The sequence below is a fragment of the Bos mutus genome, chromosome 3, assembly GCF_027580195.1.
Source record: "Bos mutus isolate GX-2022 chromosome 3, NWIPB_WYAK_1.1, whole genome shotgun sequence".
NCBI lineage: Eukaryota > Metazoa > Chordata > Mammalia > Artiodactyla > Bovidae > Bos > Bos mutus.
The window spans coordinates 16,396,498-16,415,618 of NC_091619.1; the positions used below are offsets into that span (position 1 = coordinate 16,396,498).

General features: G+C 41.5%; 1 protein-coding gene across 8 annotated transcripts in view; it reads left to right on the plus strand.

Moving 5' to 3' along the window:
- The window catches only part of POGZ (pogo transposable element derived with ZNF domain), a 47,141-nt gene extending 28,432 nt beyond the window's left edge, over positions 1-18,709 (plus strand). For 3 of the 8 annotated variants that reach the window (XM_070367089.1, XM_070367092.1, XM_070367090.1), the window contains 13 exons: positions 68-286; positions 3,056-3,162; positions 3,839-4,176; positions 4,571-4,725; positions 9,226-9,326; positions 10,009-10,155; positions 13,006-13,140; positions 13,257-13,429; positions 13,586-13,726; positions 14,207-14,263; positions 14,458-14,570; positions 14,821-14,845; positions 14,976-18,709. In XM_070367089.1, coding sequence (XP_070223190.1) covers positions 68-286; positions 3,056-3,162; positions 3,839-4,176; positions 4,571-4,725; positions 9,226-9,326; positions 10,009-10,155; positions 13,006-13,140; positions 13,257-13,429; positions 13,586-13,726; positions 14,207-14,263; positions 14,458-14,570; positions 14,821-14,845; positions 14,976-16,647 — 3,383 coding nt within the window. In that variant the 3' untranslated portion in view covers positions 16,648-18,709. The remainder of the gene's footprint in view (positions 1-67; positions 287-3,055; positions 3,163-3,838; positions 4,177-4,570; positions 4,726-9,225; positions 9,327-10,008; positions 10,156-13,005; positions 13,141-13,256; positions 13,430-13,585; positions 13,727-14,206; positions 14,264-14,457; positions 14,571-14,820; positions 14,846-14,975) is intronic. The other 5 variants (XM_070367095.1, XM_070367097.1, XM_070367096.1 and 2 more) reach the window with 2 other exon arrangements.
- Positions 18,710-19,121: the final 412 nt, after the last annotated feature.

Genomic DNA, 19,121 nt, shown 5'->3' on the forward strand with positions numbered 1-19,121 from the left:
AGAGGAGATAGCACAGTTGGGATGGGTGGTGGCTGGAGAACAGATGATTATCACTTGGTCAAAAAAGCTCCCTCCTTCCCCTCTCCACCTGCAGTGAGCATTGCCAGCTTTGTCACTGTGAAGCGACCTGGTGTTACAGGTGAAAATAGCAATGAAGTGGCCAAACTGGTGAATACCCTTAACACCATCCCTTCCCTGGGCCAGAGTCCTGGGCCAGTGGTGGTATCCAACAACAGCTCCGCACATGGCTCTCAAAGAACCAGCGGGCCTGAGTCTTCAATGAAAGGTACGATAATCAGAAAGACTCTGGGCAGCCAATCATTCAAAAACATTAGCATAACGTATTTATTGTATCAGAAGTCTATACTGTGAAATAGAGAAAATAGGGTATAGTTGCAATAGTCTGTTATCACAGAAACTTTAGTAAAGGGGACTGCCACTTGTGAAGAGTGTAACTGCTGCTGCTGCTAAGTCGCTTCAGTCGTGTCTGACTCTGTGCGACCCCATAGACAGCAGCCCACCAGGCTCCCCTGTCCCTGGGATTCTCCAGGCAAGAACACTGGAGTGGGTTGCCATTTCCTTCTCCAATGCATGAAAGTGAAAAGTGAAAAAAAGTGAAATCGCTCAGTTGTGTCCGACTCTGTGCGACCCTATGGACAGCAGTGCACCAGGCTCCTCCATCCACAGGATTCTCCAGGCAAGAGTACTGGAGTGGGTTGCCATTTCCTTCTCCAGAAAAGTGTAACTAAGTCAGCCCAAAGGAATTTTCTGTTAATTGTGGTTTGGAGACGAATGAAATGGATTGAGTGATCAGAGATGAGTAGGATAATCAAAAGATAGTTCAGGGAGCAGGAGATGTGTTTCTAAACTAGATTTTAAAGTTGATATTTGGTAGAGAGGTTTTCAGGTGTAGGATTATGAGCATAACCATATTCAATTTCAGTCCTAGAATAGGACTTGGCAAACCTTTTCTGTAAAGGACCAGATAGTAAATATTTTAGGCTTCATGTACACTATGATTCTGTCACAACTACTTTGTGCCATTTCAGTGCAAAAGTAGCCCTAGACATATGACTGTGTGCCACTAAAGCTATTTATGGGCTCTGAGTTTGGAATTTCATTTTATTTTCATGTGTCAGAAAATCTTATTCTTCTTTTGCTTTTATTTGAACCCTTTACAAATACGAAAACCTTTAACAAATGGTGTTGAGAAAACTGGATATTCACATGCAAAAAAATGGAGTTGGGCCATTACCACGCACCATATACAAAAACTAACTCAGTGAATTAAATCCCAAAATAAAAGTCCTAAAACCATAAAACTCTTAGAAGAAAGCATTAGAGGGAGAACTTTATGACATTGGATTTGGCAGTGATTTCTTGCATATGACACCAAAAGCATAGGCAGCAAAAGAAAAAATAGATAAATGAGACTACTTCAAAATTTAAAACTTTAGAGCATCAAAGGGTTAGGGTTATGGAGAGTGGGAAAGCAACTCACTTTTCATGGGAGAAAATATTTGTAACTCATATATCTGAAAAGGGCTTAATATACAGAATATATAAACTACTTCTGTATCTCAACCAACAACAGAAGAACAACCCAATTAAAAAATGAGCAAAGGAGCTGAATAGAGAATTCTCAAGGAAGATATACAAATGGCCATTAAACACCAAAAAGAGGCTAAACATCACTGAACATGAAAATGCAAACCACAACTACAGAAAATACTGCTTCACACCGATTAATATAGCTCTTATCCAAAAAGGGCGGGGGGGGGCAGAAAATAATAACTGTTGGTGAAGGATATAGAGAAAGTGGAACCCCTGTCCATTGCTGATGGGAGTGTAAAATGGGATGATGGTCCCTCAAAAAATGAGATATGAAATTAACCACATGTTGTAATACTTCCATTTGGGGTATATATACCCAGGGACCCAAACAGGTACTTGTACCCCCGTGTTCACAGCAACGTTATTTACAAAGCCTGTAGATGGAAGGAAGCATCTTAGATGTTCATCAACTGATGAATGGATAACAAAATATGGTGTGTATATATACAGTGGTATATTCAGTCGCTCATTCATGTCCAACTCTTTGTGACCCCGTGAACTGCAGCATGCCAGGATTCCCTGTCCATCACCAACTCCCGAAGCTTGCTCAAACTCCTGTCGTCCCCTTCTCCCGCCTTCAGTCTTTCCCAGCATCAGGGTCTTTTCCAATGAGTATTCAGGACTGATTTCCTTTAGGATGGACTGGTTGGATCTCCTTGCAGTCCAAAGGACTCTCAAGAGTCTTCTCCAACACCACAGTTCAAAAGCATCAATACTTAAATGGTATATTGTTCGGCCTTAAAAAGGAAAGAAATTCTGATACATGATATAATATGGATGAACCTTCAGGACATTATCTTAAGTAAAATAAGCCAGTCACAAGAGGACAAATACTGTGAGTCCAGTTACATGAGGTATCTGGAGCAGTCAAACTCACAGAGACAGAAAGTAGAGTGGTGATTGCTAGAGTTCTAGGAGGAATGAACAGTGGGGAATTAATAATGGGTATAGAGTTTCAGTTTTGAGGGATGAAAAGAGTCTTGGAGATTGCTTGCATGAAAATGTGAACATTCTTAACAACTGAACCAAACATTTTTAAATGCTTAAGAGGAAATTTTATGTGAAGTATATTTTACCATGATTTATAACCAGAACAACAACAGAAAATACATTGGGTTGGCCTAGAAGTTCGTTCGGTTTTCCCCAACAACTTACAGAAAAACTTGTACAAACTTTTTGGCCGACCCAGTAAAAGCCATTCTTAGTTCATTAGCCACACAGAAACTGGCAGCTGGCTGGATCTGGTCTACGAGTTGTGATTTGCTAACCCCTGGCCTAAAGTTAGAAGAATGGTAAAAGGAATGTGCCTCATAGTGACCTCTCATGCTTGCTTACCAACCTTATTTATACCCCTTATGAAGTGTTTAATAATTTTTTTCCAAAAGGCCGATAGTCTTTTTCTGGTATCTTACTAATCTTACCATGTTCTCACTTCTTCCAGTGACCTCGCCCATCCCAGTGTTTGATCTCCAGGATGGTGGACGGAAGATATGTCCACAGTGTAATGCTCACTTCCGTGTTACTGAAGCTCTGAGAGGTCACATGTGTGTAAGTGATGTCACCTGTGATGGGATCCAGTGTAAATGGCTACCGTTCACTGTGTACTTCCTGTAGTCTTGGGAGAGTGTGAGGCAAGGGCTCTGAAATGACTTGGAAGCCTTTTAAAGGGTTATACTCTTGGCCTGTTTTAGAATGAACTCAAAAATATAATAGGAAACATTTAAAGTCCCTCAAATAGAACATATGTGACCTTAATTCCTTAGTTGGTAGATTTTGAACTGCACAGGAGGACGGGTTTGTTAGATATTCAGAACTTTTTGGCCTCAGTTCATTTTCTATTTATTGTGTCATTGGATAAATCAGGAGCTATTAACCAATTACTAACTCAAGCCTTTCATTTTTTGGTATTAGTCCAGATGCAAAGGTTGGGACTTCTTCCTACCAGGGACCCCAGAACCAGCTTAAACTAGCAAGTGGTTCAAGGATCTAAAACAGGAAGAAGTACAAAGTATGGTGTTTGGAGTGACATATATCTATATATAAGTACACACACACAGACACATGAAAAAGAGTGAAACCTGGACATTGTAGAAAACTGCAGGGTGGAAACTAGGTGAGAATACCTAGAACCAAACTGTTACCAAGGAATGTTAGTGGACCTGAGGAGTACATGCATCCAGCCGCCAGGAGAACCAGGATGATCAGATGTCTTCTTTCTTTATAGTACTGTTGCCCAGAAATGGTTGAATACCAGAAGAAAGGAAAATCTCTGGATTCAGAACCCAGTGTCCCATCAGCAGCAAAGCCCCCATCCCCTGAGAAAACAGCTCCTGTTGCTTCCACTCCCTCTTCTACACCTATTCCTGCTCTGTCACCACCTACCAAAGTACCAGAGCCAAATGAGAATGTGGGTGATGCTGTCCAGACCAAGCTCATTATGCTAGTAGATGACTTCTACTATGGACGGGATGGTGGCACAGTAGCCCAGCTCACAAACTTCCCTAAAGTCGCCACATCTTTCCGATGCCCACATTGTACCAAAAGGCTAAAAAACAACATTCGGTGAGTGTTGAAGAGCCTTGGAGCTCACCTTGGACAAGTGAAGGCTGAAAGCTGCTTACATGTTTCAGTTTTTCTGTCTGGAGAATGGCCCTAATTATAGCCTCTCTTGCTCAGGGTTATCAAATCAATAACTAATATTACAGGAGATATTGTGGTAATAAATAAAAGATAACTTTGGGTAGAGTGAGACCAGTGCATCTCCTTTCTCAGATAAGTTTCGGGAACCCTCTTAGTTTCTGGGCTGAGCAAAGGACTATCCCAAAAAAGAGGAAGTTGGGTGAGAAGGTGGAAGGGGGGACATATGTAAAGTTTGTTCTGTGATTCCGCTGTTGTATTTCTCCAAGGCTTCTGATTTTTTATGTTGTCTGTACTTTTCCTTTGTGCTGTGCTACAGATTTATGAACCATATGAAACATCATGTAGAGCTTGATCAGCAGAATGGTGAGGTGGACGGTCATACTATCTGCCAGCACTGCTATCGTCAGTTTTCCACTCCCTTCCAGCTCCAGTGCCACTTGGAAAATGTTCATAGTCCCTATGAATCAACTAGTAAGTTTGGAAGTTCATAAACTCTAGGGGTGTACTTTGTTCTTCACTCAATGAATGGCACTAGCGGGGAGCCCTTTATATTTCTTCATATGTGGGTAACAGTGTCAGGTAGCTTTTTGCATGTTTATAGTCAGTACTTCACTTACTCTGTTTTCCTACAAGCCTGGCTTCTATTCTGTTCAAGCTTGAGTTGAGTTCAGTGCTTGATTCCAAATATTAGGGGCCTTGGACCACTGTAGAGAGGTATATTTTAAGGGTTTGTTACCTAGATTGTTTTATAGAAGGAGCAAGCATTTGTATTTGGGTCTCCACTTTAGTTAGTAATGTCGTAGTTTTTATGTAGGATAAAAGATAATATTATAAAGTACTTTACCATTAAGACAGTGCTTTCATGAAATATAAGATAAGTTGGAGTGTTAGCTACATCTTAAAGGTGAGAAACAGGCTGAATACAACCCCAGAAATACTTAGTCATTTACTTAAGAGCGTACACTTCTTGTAAGGTGACGTGAGGATTTGAATCCAGTCTTCTAGAAATATTTCCTTTATCATATAAGTGATTTCTAGTTTTGTTGAAGAGACAAAAATTGCTTAACTAGGGAAATCTGAGAACAACACTATGTATTTACTATAAATACAGACGTTGGATGAAATGAATGATAGGTAGAATAGTTCAGAGAAGGGAAAAGATCCTTGTGGCTGGATTTCACAGAATAGGTAATGTATAAACTTGGTCTTAAATACAAGAAGGATTTAGGTGGATGGAAAATAGTAAGAAGAGATTTTATGTGATGGGGAACAGCATGAGCAAACATGTAGAGACAGAAAAATATGCATAATATTGATGCTTTTGCTGCAGATTAAAAATCTTGATTAAAATTGGATTAAACATTAAGGACATCTATTATTAGATCCTTTAACTGAGAAGACTTAAGGTAGAGTAAGCATCACGCCCAGAACTTAAGTCTTTACTTTTCAACAGTTTTCTTGTGTCTGGCTTTCTAGCAGGAAGGCTATGTTAATCTCAGGAATTCATTCAGATGTAAGATTGTGCAGATGAAAAAGAGGCCATGTCTTCCTGTCTTTCCTAAGTCTGTTCCTTTCAAGGCAGAATTGTTTTCCCTTTCTCTCTCTTTGGCTGTGGTCATATTGTCAAGGGAAGTAGGATTGTCATGAGTGGCTCAGATGAGTGCTGATCAACAGAAAATATAATGAGCTACGTATGTAATTTTAATTTTTTTAGTAGTCATTTGAAATAAAAATATTTTAAGGTGAAATTAATTTTAATAATATATTTTATTTAATTCAAAATAGCCAAGATAATCTTAGCATATAATCAAAATTTTTTAATTAATGAAAAATTAAAAAAATTTTTTTTAATCTAGTGTGTGTACCAGAGCAAATAGTCTCAATTTGAGCTCATCCCATTTCATATGTTCACTAGCCATGTGGATACTGGTGGTTACCATAGAAGGCAGTGGAACTTTGGACTAACAGTTTGTGAGTGGAGTAGATATTGGTTTCAACCATCCTAACACCACATGTAGCAGAGTAGCATCTTGGTCTAAGTTAGGTCCCACGTTCTTCACTGTCAGTGATGGGAAGTCCAAATTACTCATCTGAATCTCCCAGTGAAAACATCTGCTTTTATACAGAAATCTGGTGGAGTGTGTTATTCCACTTACATATTGTACTATACATAACAAGGTAAGTTCTTCCTAATGGGAAAAAACAAAGTGGGCAATGCAGAACCTCATCACTCTTTCCCTTTTAGCTTACCACTGTTTTATCCTTGACTTTTAATTTTTTGAGTATCTTATGACTTCAGTTTATACTGATGAAAAACCCAGACATTGTTGATCCAAACAGGTAAATGCCTTTTCTATGCTTTAGTATACATCAATTTTACTCTTGGATTCTTTTATAACTCCCTTTTTTTTTTGCATCTGTGGCAGATCCTTCATGAAAGTAGCTTATTTTTTCGTGTTAATATCTTGAGATCCATTGTTTTCTTTTTAGTTTAGAAAAAATTTTTTCTTTTATTTTCTGAAGTGTTTTTAAATTAAATTATAGACATAATGACGTTTCACTTCTAAATACTTCATTATATATCTCTGAAAAATAAGGACATTTAAAATACATAGGCATTCCCATCCTCATCAGAAAAGATGGCCTTTTTCCATCTGTACCTCTCAACGTGGGGCCAAGAGGTGAGAGAGCTGACGTTTACTGAAGAGTTAACACCCGCTGCAGATCTTGTGACTCTACATGGACCACAGTCAGGAGTCTTAGGGAACACTTAGGATGGGTCCCTGAAGAATGTGGGTTCTGAAGGATGATAGGAAGAGACACGCTTGGTTATTCACATGAGCAAATGCATAACTACCCTACTCTGAAACAGTTAGACGGCTCTGCGTATGTAAAATCACTCTTGCACGAGCCGTGGAGCAGACGCCATGGGAGACACCCAGGAGAGTAGGACTTCTGCCACAAGCCGAGGCCAAGTGTGACAGAGTCCAGTGGTCTTCCTGGGGTTCCATGGCCTGAGCAACCAGGTCTGTGTTCAAGCTACGGGTTCTAATGGAAATCACACTTTGTGATAACTGCCAGTTTAAACAAGTATAAACTTGATCAGTCCAGCTGATATAGTTAACACTTTAGTAAACTTTATTTCCAACCTGAAAGAAATAAACAAAATAAAATACATAGCCATAGTATCTTTATCAAGACCTAACAGAATTAATCATAAGTCTTTAATATCATCTATCTTCATTTTCAAGTTTTCCTGAATTGTCTCCAGAACATCAATGGGTTATTGTGTTTAAACTTGTTTAAGGGCAATAGACTAAGAAGAGGTAAGGTTGAGGGATGGATGCATGCTTGTGTTCACGTGTCAGGAGGATCCTTTGTGAAGAAAGACTCGGGAAAGGGAGAACCCCTTGTTTGATAAAGTCATGGTATATATACATGGAGATTGGATGAACCTTAGAAAGGCAAAAAGGATCTGTCTGTCCAAATTTGGAAAGCAGGAAGCAGAATCTATAGTATTTCACCCCTATTTCTCAAAGCAAGAGACCGAGGTAGGTGTTAAGGAGATGAGAGTGACAGGGCTGGGAGGGACAGTGTTAGGATGGCCACTTTGGAAAATCAGTCAATTATCCCTCTTGAATCTTCTTCAAATCAACTCCTTCCCCCTTAGAACAGGTGTGAAAGGTTATTCGAGATCTCTTAAATCCACTGATGGCTTTGGTTCCTTTCTCACTGATTTTCTTTGTATGAGATAATCCATATAAATCTTAGGATGCTGCTTATGCATTAGAAATTGTTTAATAAATGTTACTATTGATATTATAAAACAGATATAACAATAGAGCTGATATAGGAAAAGCCTTTAAGGGTGAGTGAGGTTGCCCAGGGAAAACACAGAGACTAGGAAAAGGCTTGGACAGAAGGCTGGGAAATACCAATGCTTTAAAGTGTTCTAGATAAGAAAAAAGAAGCTAAGCGAATTGAATTGAGAAGTAAAGGGCAGGAAAACAGGAGAAAAGATTGTCATGCCACTAGTTACAGTTTCCCAAACATGTCATGTAGTTCCATGCCTTTGCTCAAATTCCTCTCTTGTCTTCTCTGTCTGGCAAATCACTATTCTTTCAAGGTTCAGCTTATGTTATCAACTTTTCTCATTCTAGGCAGAATTTTTTATTTATCTTGTTCTCATACCTGATGTACTTCTGGGAAGTGGTTCTAAATGGGTTGCAGATACCTTTGAAAATCAACACAAAACTTCCCCCCAAAATAAACATTTCACTCTTTGCAGATAATTTCAGGGGATACCTGGGTTCCCTGAGATCTCTTCCTTGGACCCCAGATTTAAAACCCCTGGTTTTTGTTCCTTTGTTTTATTTCAGCGTCACTCATTTGGGAGTGGTGGGCAGGGGTTAGACAGTAAATAAGCGCTTAGAACTTGTAATTTACAATTTTTGTGTTTGCAAACCTTGAAAATAATTTTAGTAAAGTTAAGAAAAATACAAATAACTGTCTTTATTTTGCCTGTATAATTCACAATATGTAGCAATTAAAATATTTGCCAAAAATTTAGAATTGCAGGCTTATATAGAAGTTTGATAAAATGGCTAATTTTAAAGTTTAATTATCTCAGTTTGTTAGTAATAACCCATAAGGCAAGAAGTTCTGTTCATGTTGTCAGTCTTTTAAGGACAAATCTGTATTTGTAGATGGTGGACTATTCATATTTAAATGTCTTGTAGAGAGTTCAAAATCTGGAATGGAGCTTTGGTGAAGACGTCTGAGCTAGAGACAGAAGGATACTTTTTATCAGCGACACAACTGTTGACAACCATTTTAAAGAAAAGAAGAGACCCCATAAGTTACTGATACTATTGCAAATGAAGATACAGGAGTCAGAAAGTAAAGATTATGAATCAGCAGGATTTTGGTCATATTTTCAGGTGTATTTACCGATTATTTTTCTTCTTACAGCCAAGTGCAAGATCTGTGAGTGGGCATTTGAGAGTGAGCCCCTGTTTCTCCAGCATATGAAGGATACTCACAAGCCTGGAGAGATGCCTTATGTTTGCCAGGTATTGCCTTTTCCTTAGGAAACTTTATTTAGTCTTTTGCTCTCAGGCTGAATATGAAGAATCCACTAATGAACATTTCCCAGTATCTATTGCACAAACTCAGTTTAAGGAACACTGAGGAAATACAAAAGAAATACTGAACCCAGGTTCTATTTTCAGGGTTCATCATGCAGGAGAAAAACAGAAAGGATATATGCATGTACCCAGCCGAGGAACCCAGTCTTGGAACACAATGCCTGTAGTAAGGGAGTGTCTGGGACTTCCCCGTTGGCCCAGTGGCTAGGATTCTGCACTCCCAGTGGAGGGGGCGTGGGTTTGATTCCTGGTCAGGGAACTAGATCCCACATGCAGTTCTAGACCCAGTGCAGCCAAATAAATAAATATTTTTTAAAAAGTGAGGGAGTGTCTGTCTCCTGAATGTTCCCTGTGGAGATAAGAAAAAAAACTGCTCCTCTTAGCCAGAATTTGGACTTTTCAGACTTTGCTGTCCTTCCCATTTTTACTATATTTCACGGCTGAATTCATGATCACAAACATAACCCTGCATTACAAAATCAGAAAAATAACTTGATTTCTGTACATTTAGGGAAAATTTTTTGTGTGTTAACATTTTTGTTGCTACCCCTTTCCTAAGGCCTCAGTTGTTCACTTCACTTCAGCTTATTTTCCTTACGTGATGCAGGTGTGTCAGTACCGCTCCTCACTCTACTCTGAGGTAGACGTCCACTTCCGGATGATCCATGAGGATACTCGGCACCTGCTCTGCCCTTATTGCTTGAAGGTCTTCAAAAATGGCAGTGCGTTCCAACAGCATTACATGAGGCACCAGGTACCAGACACCAAGCGATTGCTCTGTTTAATTATGGATGCTGGGGCCAGGTCTGAGCGAGGCAAATAATTTTGGTTGAGAAGATTATATGTGTGAGTTTGAAAAATGTATTGAATTCCAGTAATATGTACCAGGCACTGGGCTAGATGCTAGAGATTTAGTGGTTAAACAGGAGAGTTAAACAGTACAATAAAGCAGAAACAGTGTTGTGTTAGGGGAAATACAGAATATAAAAAAGAACATAACCTACTCTGGGAACCTAGTAAGTCTTACAGGAAAAGGGTTGTTCAAGACCCGAAGGATAAGTAAGGATGAGCCAGGTGAAGTGGACTAGAAGGACAGCATGCCCAGGGGCACAGCGAGGCTCAAGGAATTGAAAGTTCAGTGTGGTTGGAGTGTGTAGGGTATGGGGGAGGTTGGAGGTTAGAGAATCTTAGAGCTGTAAAAAGGAGTCTCCAGAACTTCCCTGGTGCTTCAGTGTTTAAGACTGCACTCTCAAATGCAGGGGGCCCAGGTTCAGTTCTCAGTCAGGGAACTAAGATCCCCCATGCCTCACAGCACAACCAGTAAATAAACAAACCTGTGGCTTTAACTGACCAAAAACTAAAATAGTTTAAAAAATAAAAAGGAGCTTCAACTTTTACTATAAAAAGTTGTTGGGAGAAGCCTGAGGAAAACTGCCAAGAGGAACTTTGAGACATGACTAGTAAAATATCAGGTGGTATCCTGGATGGGAACCTAGAACCAAAAAAAAAAGTGTATGTGAAAACTAAGCAAATCAACATAAAACACAGACTTCTGTTCATTAAAAAAGAAGTTGATGTTGGGAAGCCATTGAAGAGATTTTCAAATCCTGGACTGATGTGTTCACATTTGCTTTTACTTATGATTATACTGGCTGCTCCAAGAGTTAGGGAGGCAAGCCAAAGGCTTTTTCAGTAGTTTACCTGAGAGATGATAGTGGCTATTGGCTTTTGAAATGAAGATGAAGAGGATTAGAGTTGCAAGATACTGACAAGATAAATGCTATCTGTAATTTAGAGATGGATTAGGTGAAGGTAGTGAGGGAGTAGTTAAGAATAGTGCCCAGGATTCTGTCTTGGGTAATTGGATGAATACGGAGACTATATTGAGATAGGAACACTGGAGAAAGTAACTTTTGAGGGGAGGATTCTAAGTTCGGATGGATATTCTGAGTTGGCAGTATCTGTGGACATCAAGTGTAATTGAATACTAAATAGTTGGATATATAGGTCTGAGGCCTGAATTGTGAAAGATACTTAGAAATCATCATTATATAAATCCAGTAGATTTAAATTTGTAAGTGCTAAGCTTCACCCCCACCCCCAAACCCCCAAATTGAGAATAAGGTGAAGGACCATTGAGTTCTCTCTCCACAAAGCCAGGACCATAGTCCTGGAATGAAAATCCGAAGAGTCACGATGTCGAGGAAGAGGCTGGGACAAAAGCATTTTGAAGGAAAGTGTGTGGTCAAGTGTTACAAGAAGGTATCAGCAAGATAGAAACGTGAGAGTCCAGCCTTTAATTTAGCCATTTTGTTGGTCAGCAGAGTAGAAGCCAGATTTTAGTGGGACAGATGAATGAGAGGTAAGGAAATGGAGAGAACTTACTTAAAGAAATTTATGAAGGGCAGGACCAGGGGTGGCAGACGCAGGGAAGGAGGGATCAAGGGAGAAGTTGTTGTTGCTGTGTTTTGGTTTGAAGATGGAATATATAAGCCTTTGTTTTAAAATGTTGCAGGAAAGGAGCTACTAGAGGAGGAGAGTGAAGGTACATAGAGAGGGAACAAATTAGAGAACAAGATGGGTGCACCGGTGGGTGACATCCACATGTGTGCACACGTGCCCTGGCTTCTCGCTTGTAAGCACCTTCTTAGGTTCACACATGGTGCCTGCTGTAATCCATACACCTGCTGGTGTATTTCCATACAGTAGCATAGGAACTGTCACCTGTAGCTGAGGTTATAGAGCCTTTGCTATCCTAGGAAGGAATCATAGACAGGTCTCCTGTTTCAATACTGGGCAGACTGAATCCTCAAAATGGCCTTTCAGGGAGGCATATCTGTATGTGTTGATATGTTAAAAGGGAAAAAACAGCACTGTGTAGGAAAGTACTATTGTTTTTTGTTAAAAAAGAGAAAGGAAAACGGGTGGTGAATGGAGACATTTGAGTTTGCTGTATGGTTATCTGCACAGACTATCTGTGAAAGAACACCCAGGAAGCTGGTAGCAAGTTGTTTCTGTGGAAGGGGACTGAGGAGTGCAGTTGAAGGTAAACTTACACATGAAGGAGTACAAAAGTATGATTTTTTTTCACCATATACATTTTATTATATTTTTAAAAAATAATATCCAGAAGTAGTAGCAATGTCCATCCACACTGTAAAAATAAAGTAATAAGACAATCTCAAGCTTATAGTTTATCAAGGATGAAATGAACATTTACAGTAATTCAAATAAAAACAATAACTAAAAAAAAAAGTAGTAGGGCAAGTAAAGCTGAAGCCGCTCAGCCAAACTGTCAAAGCAAGTCAGGCGTGATGCTCTGAGGACCTAGTTAACCTGGCTTTCCATGCACCTTTCTCTGGGAGCATGGGACGTGATGATTCTCACCACCTAATAATAAGGCTTGTAACTGTATTGCAAAATATATAAAGTTAAAGATTGAAAAATTAGGTTTGGTGTTATATTGTCTGTTTCATTTTAACTCTGTTAAATTATCAACAGAAAGATGGAAAGAATGCTATGATTGCCGATGATCTACCTTCTCCTCAGGAAGAAAATTCATTGGGAACCTTTAAAGGATTCTGTCTCTTTTTTTCCCCTTCAGAAGAGGAATGTTTATCACTGCAACAAATGCCGGCTGCAGTTTCTCTTTGCCAAGGACAAAATTGAACACAAGCTGCAGCACCATAAAACCTTCCGTAAACCCAAGCAGCTGGAAGGTTTGAAACCAGGCACCAAGGTAAAGGGTTTGTTGACATTGCCTTCGTGGATCCAAGAAGGGGAGGAATAGAGCTTTTCAGTGTTCTGCGGTTCTTTCATAGGTAGCGTCTAATTATTCCTTCCCTTGACTCCCAGGTGACAATCCGGGCTTCCCGAGGGCAGCCACGAACTGCTCCTGTACCCTCCAGTGATGGACCTCCTGGCAGCTTGCAGGAAGCAGCACCACTGGCCTCCTCAGCAGACCCTCTGCCCGTCTTCCTTTACCCCCCTGTGCAGCGCAACGTCCAGAAGAGAGCTGTTAGGAAAATGTCAGTGCCTTCTGTTGGAGGCTGGGGGCCGGGCGGGCACAGCTATTCCTGAGAGCCAGTGTCATCTGGTAGCCTTTTAAGCAGAGTCTGTTGCCTGAATCTGTACAGTTTGGGGACCCCTGAGGCAGTAATATGATTTTCTTTGTTTCTCGACAGGAGTGTCATGGGCCGGCAGACGTGTCTGGAGTGCAGCTTTGAGATCCCAGACTTCCCCAATCATTTCCCTACTTACGTTCATTGCTCTCTGTGTCGCTATAGTACCTGCTGTTCTCGAGCTTACGCCAACCATATGATCAAGTGAGTCAGGATTAAACCAATGTTCCTCTCTGGGATTTCAGATTCTTCAGAACTCATTTCATTCCCTTCCCTGCTTCTGGTGATTCCCCCTTCAACTTTTAGAGCTGTTTGTGCACCTTTGCTAGCAGAGTCAGAGGCCAGACCTGGCTTTATTTGGCTTTCATTGGTCTGTAATCTGGTTTTGTACAACCTTGCTACTCAAAATGTGGTCCAAGGGCCAGGGTGCTTCTTAGAAATATGGCCTCTGACCCTGGTCACCACCCCTCTACCCTCAACCACAATATGCCTTTTAATAGATTTCCCCCCACCTCCAGGATCTATTTGCATATTAATAGGAAATATTAATGTGATAGGCTTGGGTTGAGGTTAGGATTGATTAAAGAGGCATTTCTTTTGTTCAGGCCTTGTCAATGACTGGTGATCTCTAGTTTAGTGAGCTGAACCATGTAACTCATACAACTTTCTCTTTGTCTTTCTCAGCAATCATGTTCCACGGAAGAGCCCCAAGTATTTGGCTTTGTTTAAAAATTCTGTGAGGTAATGACAAACTTACTGATGGACTGTTAATTGTTCAAGCTTTTACATTAAATCCCTTATATTTGGGGTATAGACATATGCATTAACTTGAGAGGAGAAAAGAGGGACCTCTCTTTCTTTATTAAAGCCTTGAAGCTTAACTCTCAGTAGTCATTGCTGCATTTGTCTGACATACTCTTGACTCTCTTTCTCAGTGGAAGCAAGCTGGCCTGCACTTCATGTACCTTTGTTACCTCTGTGGGAGATGCCATGGCTAAGCATTTGGTATTCAACCCTTCTCATAGATCCAGTAGCATCCTGCCACGGGGTGAGTAAGAGCGATGGGGTTGGAGGTGGGACTAAGGATGCAGGTCATGGTGAGCCAGGTGCATCTGCTCCTGGCCTAACCCGTCCGCTGCTGAGACACACCTCACCAAGTTGGAAGCGTTCTAACCTGAGATTTATAGAAGGCTGGGAAAGCAGTAGATTTGCTTTTTTGGTTAAAATCTCAAGAACTGTCTCAGGAGGGTTTGTTTCTTCACCAAGCTAACATTTTTTTATTGTGTTATTTCCCATAGGACTCACTTGGATATCTCACTCAAGGTAACAGAAACTCGTTTGATGGTTTAATTTTTATTTTATAGTATGTTTGTTCTTTATTACTACTACAAATATTATTATTTTGTTTTCCTAATTTAACTGAGCTTTTTCTTCCGTTTTGCTAACCCTTTAGGCATGGCCAGACTCGTGACCGAGCGCACGACCGGAACTTGAAAAACTTGTACCCTCCTCCTTCCTTCTCCTCTAATAAAGCTGCCACTGTGAAGTCTGCTGGAGTCACCCCAGCTGAGCCTGAAGAGCTGCCAGCTCCCGTGGCCCAGGCACTCCCGTCACCGGCCTCAACTGCAACCCCCCCACCCACCCCCACGCATCTCCAGACTTTAGCCCTTCCACCCTTGGCTGCAGAGGAGGCCGAATGTCTGAATGTTGATGACCAGGATGAAGGGAGCCCAGTCACCCAGGAGCCTGAGCCAGCATCAGGGGGTGGTAGTAGCAGTGGGATTGGCAAGAAAGAGCAGCTTTCTGTGAAGAAGCTTCGAGTGGTCCTGTTTGCCCTATGCTGCAACACAGAACAGGCAGCTGAACACTTCCGAAATCCCCAGCGACGCATCCGGCGTTGGCTTCGGCGCTTCCAGGCCTCTCAGGGGGAGAGTCTAGAGGGCAAGTATCTGAGCTTAGAGGCAGAAGAGAAACTGGCTGAGTGGGTGCTGACCCAGCGAGAGCAACAGCTACCTGTAAATGAGGAGACCTTGTTCCAGAAAGCCACCAAAATAGGACGTTCCTTGGAGGGGGGATTTAAGATCTCATACGAGTGGGCTGTGCGTTTCATGCTACGGCACCACCTGACTCCCCACGCACGGCGCGCTGTGGCCCACACTCTACCTAAGGATGTGGCAGAGAATGCAGGACTCTTCATTGAATTTGTACAACGGCAAATTCACAACCAGGACTTGTCCTTGTCTATGATTGTGGCTATTGATGAGGTCTCCTTATTCCTTGATACGGAGGTACTGAGCAGTGAAGACCGAAAGGAGAATGCTCTGCAGACAGTGGGCACAGGGGAGCCTTGGTGTGACGTGGTGCTGGCCATTCTGGCAGATGGCACTGTCCTCCCTACCCTGGTTTTCTACCGAGGACAGGTGGATCAGCCTGCTAACGTGCCAGACTCTATCTTGCTAGAGGCGAAGGAGAGTGGCTACAGTGACGATGAGATCATGGAGCTGTGGTCAACCCGAGTGTGGCAAAAACATACGGCTTGCCAGCGCAGCAAAGGCATGCTGGTGATGGACTGCCACCGCACTCACTTATCAGAAGAGGTGCTGGCCATGCTTAGTGCCTCTAGCACTTTGCCTGCGGTCATCCCCGCAGGCTGCAGCTCCAAAATCCAGCCATTAGATGTATGCATCAAGCGGACTGTCAAGAACTTCCTGCACAAAAAGTGGAAGGAGCAGGCTCGGGAAATGGCAGATACTGCGTGTGATTCTGATGTCCTGCTCCAGCTAGTTCTGGTCTGGCTGGCTGAGGTGCTTGGTGTTATCGGGGACTGTCCAGAGCTAGTTCAGCGGTCCTTCCTGGTGGCTAGCGTTCTGCCTGGCCCTGATGGCAACATGAACTCACCCACACGAAACGCTGACATGCAGGAGGAGCTAATTGCCTCCCTAGAGGAGCAGCTAAAGCTGAGTGGGGAACAGTCCGAGGAACCCTCAGCTTCCACTCCTCGACCCAGGTCATCTCCTGAAGAGACAATTGAGCCTGAAAGCCTTCACCAGCTCTTTGAGGGTGAAAGCGAGACCGAGTCTTTCTATGGCTTTGAAGAAGCTGACCTAGATCTGATGGAGATTTGAGTGTTGGGGTCACAAAGGGGTGTGGAGTAGGGGTGGGGAAGCGTGAGGGGGGTAGAGGCTAAAGGGGCATACCAAGTGGGGGTATTGGGTTTATATTTTTTAATTTTATGCCACCACTCCCCCCTGATGGTGACTTATATACATCCCTGTGGATTTGTGGATTATTAGGAAAACCTATAGCGATCATGTCTGAGCCGATAAACTGGCCTGTTGGTCATTCACTTCTGCTAAAAACAGGTTTTTGTGACTTTTTTTTAAATTTAAATCACTGTGTTTGGTATTTTTCTGACAAAAATCAAGAAAAAGAAAAAAAAATCCTTTGTGGGCGAATGTTAAATTTTTTGTTTCCCCTTTTACCTCAACTGTATCATAGTACATCTGGATTTTGTTTGTTTTACTGTGTGGCCAATGTCTTTGGGCATGATGCTATCCAACCATTGTCAATGTGAGAACATTTCTGAAGATGGGAAAGACAAACGTTGTAGCTCACAAACTGGTTTATTATATATATATATGGATAAAGTTTTTTCATTGTGGTCTTAACACTTTTATATAAAAATGAAAATGGAAAAAGAATCCCACTGAACTCTCTCTTCCTTCTCCTTTCTTTCCTTCCCTCTCCAGAGATGTTGGTTTCCACAGCAACTCTAGATATAAAATTGTGGCTTTAAAAATGCATGAAACCACCTTTAATCATCCAAGATGATGAGGTTTTTTTTCCTCACCACCCTCCCTCCAACAAAAACACAATAAAACCAATATTCTTTGCACTCGTGATCCTTGGCCCCCTTCCCCATTCTTATACCATCCCTCTGGACAAAGGATCATACATGGGTCATTAGCAAGCAGGAGGTACTGAGGTGATCACACACAATTAGGGTGGAAGCCATTCCCAGTGTATGGGTCTTCATCCTGCAATCCACGGGGCAGTCCCTGCTTTGTCGAACTTCCTATTAAGTGGACAGCGTACTTGTTCAAGGGATCACATGTCCTCCAGCCAGCAGCTAACTGTGCAAGAAGTTGTATTGAACTTTAAAAAGACCACTTGTTGAAATCCTGCTTACCCTGTGGCTTTCCCCTATTTCTCTTAATGCTTAGAGAAGAATCTGACCTGAAGAAGAAACATAGGGGTGTGCACAAAGAAAAAGACATGAATCTTTATTTTTCACTGCCAGCTTCAAGGAAAGAAAATTTTTTCTACAATTTGCATGAGGGATTTTTTTTTAATCATATGTACTCATGGCTGTAGACTGAAATGTACTGTAACAGAGAAAAGGAGCAAAAGAAATCCAGGTCTACCTTTCCCACAACTATCCTGTCTTTCTATCCATCCTGAGGCTTTCTGCAACGTTTCCCTTCTGTGAGCCAAGGAGGCAACCCGCGTAGGCTTGTAAATGGTTCAACTTTAAAATGTACATAAGTGGAACATTTAATAAATTGAGGGGAAATGGATTTATAAGCAATGTGGTTTTTTTCCTAGGTGACCCTATTTGAACAGGCTTTCACGGACTGGGAGGTGCTCAAAATGTGATGGGCCTGGTAGTACACCACCTGTTTCTCCTCATCTGTTTTTCTTTTTGTGTTTTTTAACTCCCAGCACACTATAATATAGTGAACTGGAGTGATCCCTTCCGTAAACAGCTTGGCCAGCTTTGTGAACCCATGGCATATGAAAACTGAATGGAGGAACCACCTGGGCTTCTCTTCCCCAGCTTTTTGCCTGATGCCATTTTGACAGAATATGGACTTTTGAGTCAAAACCTTGCCTTCAGAAAGTTCAAGAACTATGGTCAACTCTTATGTACAATGACTAATCTTTCTCTTTGGTAGTCTCCGCAGCAGCCCCAGACTTAGCAGAGCTGGGTTCCTGGCCTCTGCACACTGTATGACTTTCCTGATGGGTAATTTTTCTAAGGCCATAATACCAACAGTGGATCGACTGGGTTTTGGCCAGGAAGTTATTACTTTTGTGGATTCTGCCTGCATGGCTTAGTAGTAGAAGGAAGTTTTTTTTGTTTTGTTTTTTATAATTCAGTTTAATCAATAAACAAGTATTTATTGACTACTTTGTGTTGAGACTGTGTGAAATTCAGATTGAAAGCTGATGGTTTTCTTTTGCTTAAATTTTGCTAACTGTAATCACGATGACACAAGTGAAAGGGTTTTGATTTCTCCCTCAGCACTCACCTCACTGAATTTCAGGCATACCTTGGAGATACTGCAGGTTGGGATGCAGATCACCACAATAAAGCAACTATCACAACAAAGCGAGTCACACATTTTTTGTTATGATTATACTACAGTATATTAAATATGCAATAGCACTATGTCTAAAAAAATTAGATACCTTAAAAAATACTGCCAAATAGTGCTTATCACCAGGTGAGCCTTCAGCAGGTTGTATCTTTCTTGCAGTAGTAACATTAAAGACCACTGATCGTATGACCCAGAGGGATGGTATGGGGAGGGAGGAG